The 9,017-nt window shown below is 50.2% G+C and overlaps 1 protein-coding gene across 1 annotated transcript; it reads left to right on the forward strand.

Annotated features, from left to right (window-relative positions):
- Positions 1-128: 128 nt before the first annotated feature.
- On the forward strand, positions 129-4,260 carry LOC132591753 (uncharacterized protein K02A2.6-like). The gene has a single exon (XM_060271885.1). The coding sequence runs from the start codon at positions 179-181 to the stop codon at positions 3,872-3,874; it is 3,696 nt and encodes a 1,231-aa protein (XP_060127868.1). The 5' UTR covers positions 129-178; the 3' UTR covers positions 3,875-4,260.
- The last annotated feature ends 4,757 nt before the right edge of the window (positions 4,261-9,017 follow it).

A 9,017-nucleotide genomic window follows, 5' to 3' on the forward strand; every position in this document is an offset into this window, starting at 1 on the left:
CGTCTCTTACAAAACAATAATGGAACGGCTGAAGGAGCACTTCTCACCACAGCCCTCGGTGGTAGCTTGCCGAAATGCCTTCTACGCAAAACGGCAAGCCCCGGGGGAAACCATAACTGGGTTTGTGACCTCCCTCCGCCAAGCCGCCCGGTTATGCAACTTCTCAGAATTGGAGAACATGCTTCGTGACCGCCTCATCGGTGGCCTGAGGGACGAGATGTTGCAACGACGCCTCTACGCCAAAAAAGACCTCACGTTCCAGATTGCTCTGGAGGAAGCCCTGGCAACCGAAGCCGCCGAGAGGTCAACGCAAGAGGCACGACCGGCCCCGCCATCCCAACCGAGGGTCTACCACGAAGACCTCACCGACGAATCCGAATCTGACAGGGAGGAAGTACACCGAGTACAGCGGCGCACTCAAGCAGCACACACACCACAGCAGCCTCGACGAGAAGGAGGGAACTGTGCAAGCTGCGGGGGGAACCACGAGAGGAGGACCTGTCGTTTCCGCAACGCAGAGTGCAGGCAGTGCAGAAAATTGGGACACATCGCCCGGGTATGTCGGGCTCGACTCACCCGTCGACAAGCATCAGATGACCGACCCAGGAGCCCCAGGTCACACGGCACCATGCACCAAGGCAACTCGACGGAGATCACGGACTACCAGGTATTCCAGTTGCCCCATCCCAGCACAGAGAAAATTTATATAGAGGTACAGATAGAGGGAGCCCCATGCCGCATGGAGCTGGACACGGGTTCAACTCTATCCATAATCTCGGCCCGAACATTAAGGGAACTGTGCCCTAATGGGGGTCCCAAACTAAGGCCGGCCCCATTCACCCTCCGGGACTTCCAGAAACGTAAGGTCCCTACTATGGGGGTGGGGACCTTCAGGGTGCAATATCGAGGGCGAAAGCAACAATTGGACTTGCTGGTAGTTAAGGGCCCCTACGTTAGCTTACTGGGACTGGCATGGTTTGGACCTCTGGGGCTAGCCGTTACCGGGGTGAACCGCACTAGCTTACAAGTGGACGTGGACGCCATATGCAAAGAGTTTCCAGGGGTTTTCGATGGGGCATTGGGACGATATACAGGACCCCCCATTGCCCTACAGCTAGACCCCGCTGTACGACCCATCAGGCACAAGGCCCGCCGGGTCCCGTTTGCCCTGAAACCCCGCATAGACGAGGAATTGGACCGGCTCGTGGAGCAAGGAGTGCTGGAGCCGGTGCCCAACGCCCCCTGGGAAACTCCAATTGTCACACCCGTCAAGCCTAACGGTTCGGTCCGCATCTGTGCAGACTACAAATGCACCATAAACAAGGCTCTCACGGCCCATGCATACCCAGTGCCAGTGGTCAGCCATGTCCTCGCCACCCTGGCTGGGTCAAAAATCTTTGGCAAACTGGACTTGGCCCAAGCGTATCAACAGTTGCCTGTGGACGAAGCCACAGCAGAGGCTCAGACGATTGTGACGCACAGAGGGGCATTCAGAGTAAAGCGGCTGCAATTTGGCGTTAGCGTGGCACCAGGCATATTCCAGAATCTAATGGACTCTCTCCTTAAAGGGATTCCTGGTGTCACCCCCTTCTTCGATGATGTACTGATCGCCGGGCCCACACCAGAGGAATTTGAGGACCGCCTCCGCTCCGTCCTGCACCGTTTCCAGATGGCGGGCCTCAAGGTGAAGCGGGAAAAGTGTTTACTGGGAGTGCCGCAGGTGGACTTTCTGGGATTTAAGGTGGACGCAGAAGGGGTCCATCCAACCGGTGACAAGGTACGGGCCATTTGTGAGGCCCCAGCGCCCAAGAGCAAGCCCGAACTTCAGTCATTCTTGGGACTATTGAACTTTTACCATGCCTTCCTTCCCCATAAGGCAGCGGTAGCAGAGCCCCTACACAGACTCCTAGATAAAAGGGCCCCTTGGGTGTGGGGCCAGCGACAAAGGGCCGCATTCCAGGCAGTCAAGGACTTGCTCGTCTCGAACTCGGTCTTGGCACACTTCGACGAGAGGCTGCCAGTGGTGCTGGCATGCGACGCCTCTCCCTATGGCATCGGTGCTGTCCTGGGACACCAACTCCCGGATGGAAGAGAGGTGCCGGTGGCATACTTCTCCCAGACGCTTGCTGCAGCCGAACGAAACTACTCACAGATTGACAAGGAGGGTCTGGCAATCGTGAAGGGCGTAAAAAAATTCCATGATTTCTTGTACGGGCGGCCCTTTACCATAGTGACTGACCACAAGCCCTTGCTTGGCCTGTTTGCCCCTGAGAAGCAGACCCCCCAAGTGTTGTCTCCACGTGTCCTCAGGTGGTCAATTTTCCTTGCCGGCTACCAGTATGCACTAATCCACCGCCCTGGGAAGGCGATGGGCCACGCAGACGCCCTCAGCAGGCTACCACTACCAGAAACAGGCCCCGACCCAGCGCCTGCGCAAGAGGTTATGACCCTGGAGCTGCTTCCCGACCGACCCATTCAGGCACAAGAAGTTGCGCACCATTCCACAAAAGATAGGGTCATCTCCCGGGTCCTGGACTGGGTGTGGCGAGGATGGCCCAGCAGCAGCCCCGGGCCAGAATTCGCTGGCTACACAAACCGCAAACATGAACTGTCGGCCCACAAGGGGTGCCTGTTATGGGGAAGCAGGGTTGTTGTTCCCCAGCCCCTCCGCAAAAGGGTCCTCACAGCCCTACACGAGACACACCCAGGGGTAGTGAGGATGAAGGCCCTTGCCAGGAGTTATGTGTGGTGGCCGGGGATTGACAGAGAGATAGAGGCCTGGGTCCAACACTGCCAGACCTGCCAAGAATCCCGCCCGGATCCCCCAAGGGCCCCAGTCCAGCCCTGGGAGTCCGCCCGACATCCATGGTCACGCTTGCACGTGGACTTCGCTGGCCCCTTCCAGGGAAAAACATTCTTCATAGTGGTGGATTCCTACACCAAATGGCTGGAGGTCGCACTGGTACCATCCACTTCTACGGCGGCAGCCATCCGGGTACTACGTAAGCTGTTTGCGACCCACGGGCTCCCTGACACCCTCGTCTCGGACAATGGAACCGCATTCACGTCAGAGGAGTTCCAGACCTTCACAGCGCAGAACGCCATCCGCCACATCCGCTCAGCACCATTCCACCCTGCCACCAATGGCCAAGCGGAGCGCATGGTGCGGACCACCAAGGACAGCCTCCGCCGCATGACACAAGGGGACTGGGAATACCGCCTTGCCGCATTTCTTCTAGCACAGCACAGCACCCCAAGCACAACGACGGGCCAGAGCCCAGCTGAATTACTAATGGGCCGGCGCCTTGCAACTAGACTGGACCGACTTCACCCCGACAGAGCTCAGGATGAGGTAGTGGTGGGGAAAGGCAGGAACCCCCGGACATTTGTGGCCCAGGACCCAGTGTATGCAAAGAATTTTGGGGCAGGCCCAGCATGGGTACCCGCCACAGTCACCAAGGTGACCGGTCCCGTGTCGTACGAGGTACTAACGGAAGGGGGGCAATGTTGGCGCCGCCACTGCGACCAGATACGGCGACGATTCCCAGGAGGAACCCGGGAGGAGAGCGGGACAGAGGGGTCCCAAGGGGACAGCAGGGCAGTGAGGCCTGTAGAGCGAGAGGGGTGGGCAGAGGAAGCAGAAGCAGTAGGCACAGAGGGGCGCCCTGAGGCTGGAAGGACACCGGAACCAGAGCTACAACCTAGTGGTTCAGTGGCGCCAGACCAGACAGCCCCGGCACAGCCAGCAGCCTCGGAACACGAGCCAGAACCAGAACCCCTGACCAAGGAACACCCCAGGCCACAACGCACACGGAGGCGGCCAGCAGACCTTGGGGACTACGAATGCAACTTCCCGGGCAGGACTGGAACTTAGAGGGGAGGGGTGTTATGTACTGAGCTGAATCCTAGAACAATAGGATTCAGAATCAGCGGGAGCTACCCAATCCAACTCCAGGTGGAAGTGAATCCGCAACCTGATTGGCCTGCTGGAGCAGCCAATCAGGCGGCTGGCAGAAGTGAATCTGCTACCTGATTGGCCTGTAGGAGCAGCCAATCAGGCTGCAGGCAAAAGTCAATCCACAATATAATTGGCCCACAGGTGTAGCCCTGAAGTAGCCAATCACGCAAGGCCCATTGTGTAAATAATGTATATAAGCAGATGGTTTTGGGAAAAGAGCCATTCGTCTTCTCTTCTCCTCCTTGATGACTATGAGCTGAATAAAGAGCATGAAATTCACTCTTGACTCCGAGTATATTTCAGTTTCCATACATGCATACTTAAAAAAATATTTGGGGTCTGCAGGGGCCCCATTTTTGGTATATGGGACCTTGCAGATTTCCAGCTTTGCAAACCTTTGATGCTGGTCTTACAGAGAACAACTTCCCCACAACCCCAGATGTGCATTTTTTAAAATTCAGGCAGAGTGTATTAGATTCCTTTTCAGGTAATAATTTGTATTTTTAATTTAATGCTAACTTTTCTTCATTAAACATTCACATAGATTGAGATATCCATGAATTACTCTCCATTATTCAATGCTACCCCTTAAATTTAAAGAATAAACATTCTAAAAAAAGTCGATAATCAAAAGGCATACTCAGGGCAGCCTTCCTGTTGGAACACTTTTAATTAATAACTGGAGCTCTTTGCAAAGCTGTTCAGTCTCATTACTCTCTACGTAGTTGAAAATAACAAATGTTTCCATAATCTGTTCTGCCATCTTGATCTGTGTGTTGTGTCATGCATGCTCCTCAGTGAGACCTAGTGCAGCTGTTGGAGATGCTAACGATGAGGGAATACGGTTGTGGACTTTATATATCATTCTATGTAATCCAAGAAGCCACAGCTGACTTTATAGCAAGCCCTGACATGAACATCATGTGCCTCTCTATAAAGCAACATGCAAAATAAGGCTAGTTCTGATTCTCACAGCACTAGAAATCTGCCATAAAATCATGTGGGAATGGCATGTAGTGAATGCAGAAAAAAATAAAAATAAAAGGCTAGCAGAGGTCTGTAGAGATCCAGGTTGGGGAGTATGGTTCCCACTTCCTTTTTTTCTTTACAGGCTCTCCACTCTCCAGCATGGGGAGAAGGGAAGCTTTTTGGAAGTCGTGCCTATCCAATGCAATCATAGACAAAGCCTTCCTACTTCTAGAAATGCCCCTGAACTGGCATTTGACTTCACTAAGTGAAGCAACGATGCCAGGCATTAACGTCATCTCTGGAACACCCTAGGCCAATGTTGCCAAATGACTTATCTGCCCACACAGTCACATCTCAGTTCACGTTGTTGAGCTTACACATGATACAAATCAACCTTGGAAGATTTTATGTTTGGATGCTCCAAAGCCATTTTTGTGATATGTAACAAGGCCATCTATTAGACTGTGAGCCTACAGGCCGGGACTGTCTTAGTTTTGTGACTCTACAGCACTTAGAAAATGTTATCCTATATAATAAAGTCCAAGTGTCTCTGTGTCCAGTCCCTGTGTCCCTGGGTTTGCGCTACTGCGCATGTGCCCCACGGACAGCCATTGGGACTTGGAACGCAGAGACACTTGGAGCGCACGAGAGCAAGAGAGAGACAGACAAGATGCCGGCGGTGGCCGAATGAAGCGCCAGGCGGCAGCCGGATCCGCTCGAGCTTCTCCCTCCCTTCCCAGCCCTCAGGGCTACCTTTCCTGAGAGGGCAGAGAGAGCGCTGACAGCCACTGAAGCATGTGGAGGGGGACGTCCGCTTCCTACAAAGAGGCCTGGTTGCGAATGGAGCCTCGGGGACCGGAGTCCTCCCTCCCCCCATCCTCCATACTTCCCCCGTCCTCTTCTTCTTTCTCCTCCCACCGATAGACCCCTCGAAATCCTGGCTTTTTCGTAGCGGGAGCTCCATCTTGGTCCACCGCCTCCTCCTCTGCCTCCTCCTCACAACCCTCCCTGGCCCGTGAGAGGAGCGGCGGGGTTGCGGCCTTCCCTCCCTCTCTGCGCTCGGCCGCGGGGCACGACAGACCGCTCCCCTCACATATGTTCTAGCGCCCGTTTATTTAACAGGCTCAATGACAGTAGTGTGTTTTATAAGTAAGTAAGAATAATAATAATAATAATAATAATTAATAATAATAATATACAGAGGACTAGGAGCAGGGAGAGCTACAGCCCAAGTAGGACAGGAACAATAATATAGTTATTAGTATTATTACTGTATTTATAAAATTATTTTCTATCTACATACTCCAAGTGTTGTACAATAAAAACCAGACTTAAAAGTATAATTTAAAACAGCATTAAATGTCACATTCCAGCAGGAAGGCCACTAACCAACCTCTGAGAGCGCAGGAAAATCGTCACAAATACTGACGTGAGTCTGCTTCCTCCCCACAGGGGGCAGGGTCAGCCTGAGCCCTTCTCTCACCAGCAGGTGGCCTCAGACAAGCTACTGTTCCCCCAGCTTCTGCACTATGGGAGAGATAACCATATTGACTTACCATAAGTACTTCTTTTAAGTATTACTGAGAATGTCTGTGAAGTGCTTTGAACACTCAAAAAGAACATTCAACAAGTTAAAACTTTAAAGTGAAGGAAGCTGTGCAAGGTTTCATCCGGATCTGTTTTTGTGGACTTATGGTCCTTTAATATTGTAATGTGCTCCTCACATCCCAGAGTGGTTAAAAGTTTCAGGGGCATCAGCATTGTCTGAGTTTTTGCTTCCTTTGGAAGATCATTGGTGACTTTTGCTGTATTCAAAATATTTGAGCAACAAGTTGAACATAACTGTGAGCATATACCCAGAGATGCAGCAAGCCCCAGCATTTCTTTCTTCTTCAAACTGAACGTATTCTATTGCACTGTCCAAACACTTGCCTATATTGGTCTGTTAACCTATATGAGCTAAGAAACATTTCAATACTCTCCATAAGTAGCTATAGCTCAGTGGTAGAGTACATGCTTTGAGTTGTAGCCAATGTTAGTCCTACTCAGAGTAGGCAGATTGAAGTTAATGAACATGATTAATTTAGGCCCATTAACTTAAATGGGTCTACTCTGAATAGGGCTTAGTTGGTTACACTCTTTGTCTGCAGAATATGTCACGTGCAGCCCCTAATAATTCCTGTTAAAGGGGGATCTCAGGTTATTTCCAGACAACCTGTTTATTAAGCATTCATTCTGTTCTGGTTTCTGAATAATTAATACAACATTGCATCAAGCATTTTATCCCAATGCATTTTGCTGTTACTTTCCATAACGGCAAATATTTGAGGGAAGTGGGTTTGTTCTGCAATTACACAAACTGAAATTACTGGTTTGAGATTTAATCCAACTTGTGCAATAGTGACAATCTGGAAGCCCTTTCGGGATCATGTGAAGGGGGAGACCTCAGAGGGCCACCTGCCAAGCAGAGTAGGCAATACTGAGCTAGATGGATGGATAATCTCAGCCACTTCCTCTGTTACCTAAGAACAGGGCCGGCTCTAGGGGTAGGCTGGGTGGTGTGGGGTGCCGGGTTGGCAGGGGGGCGCTGCGCGGCAAAGCCGCACAAAAACTACCAGCCGTGTGAAGAAACGGGGCGGGGGCGCCGGAGCGATCTGCGCACCACGGCGCCAGGGCACCCAACCTGCTTAAGACGGCCCTGCCTAAGAAAGCCAAATGAGATGTTGAAAACCAACTATAAGGATGTTGTTGATGCAATGAGAAATACTCCGAGCTTTCAGAACCCACTGAAGGACCAAGTTGCCTTCTGCACCATTAGACAAGAGCAATTTTACTATTTATAACAACAGCCAGCAGCAAAGTGCACAGTTGGGTCATAAAAATATGGCACTAAATTTAATACGATCAGTCCACAGCATCACGGTTGATTTAAAAAAGGGAGGTGGAGTTGAAAGGAGGGAGGAGGGAAGGGAAGCCAACCCTGCCCTTGAAACTGAAGAAAGGATTTTGTGTTTAAAATTTGACCAGGCTTCCCTTTCCCTTCAGTGTGATTAGAACATACTGTACTAGAGAGATCATCAGTGTTGTACACGTCAGCCTGTTTTCCTGGCTCTTTCATGTTACTGTCAGCTACACTCTCTTCACATTCCAACAAGATTTTAGGCTCTTCGCTCATCTCTCCCTCCTCCTCCTCCTCCTCCTGTTGTTCCATCTGCTTTTCCCATCGATCATGGGTTCCATCCATCACCATTCTAAGGATCCTATATTAATTGTTTGGAGATTTGTTTCTAGGTTAAATCTCTACCAAATTCCCAAGGTAATTGCATATGTCATATGCCAGCCTGAATGTATTTCCATGCTATAATTAGCACATAGGAAGTCACTGACAAGCCTGGTTAAGTGGCCTTTAAAGAATGTGGTACATCAACACTCACAGTTTCCCTTATCTTATTTTATGGTTCTGAATGGCCCCCAGAGTACTTAACATAATTTTTCCTTGCCAATTAACATTTTCCAGCAGCTTATACAAGCAACCTTCTTTTTAGAATAACCATTTAAATCTGGAGAGGATTCAACATTTCCTACTTGCTAGCAGTATATGACACATGCGGATTTTACTGTCCAGCAATTTTCTATGCTTTTTCTAAATACTGAAGCTCAGATTATACCCCCCCCCCCACACACACACAAATCCAGTTGTGTACCAAAAATGTAACCAAGAATTTAGTTTTACTCATCTCATGAACAAGGTTTTCAGTTACTCACAACAACATTGGTGAGAAGTAGTCACACGTACAATAGAGAGCAGTTTCCATCAGCGGTCACGTATGAACTACCAAATCTCAGTGTTATAAACCATAGCTCTTAAAAATATCCATATAAAAATGTAAGTCACATACAAACGTCCTTGAAAATAACTGGCAGACAGAACAGGTGCCACAAAGACCATAACACAGTACATACCATCCGGTAGGGTATGTTGCTTGCTCTGTTTTAACACTGCCTACTCATTGGCTCCACAAATCTCACAAAATCTAAAAGCATTTGTACAACATGCATAGATGCAAAGGGGGGAAACTCTGCATAAACA

Source organism: Zootoca vivipara, chromosome 2 (assembly GCF_963506605.1).
Source record: "Zootoca vivipara chromosome 2, rZooViv1.1, whole genome shotgun sequence".
Classification (NCBI taxonomy): Eukaryota; Metazoa; Chordata; class Lepidosauria; order Squamata; family Lacertidae; genus Zootoca; species Zootoca vivipara.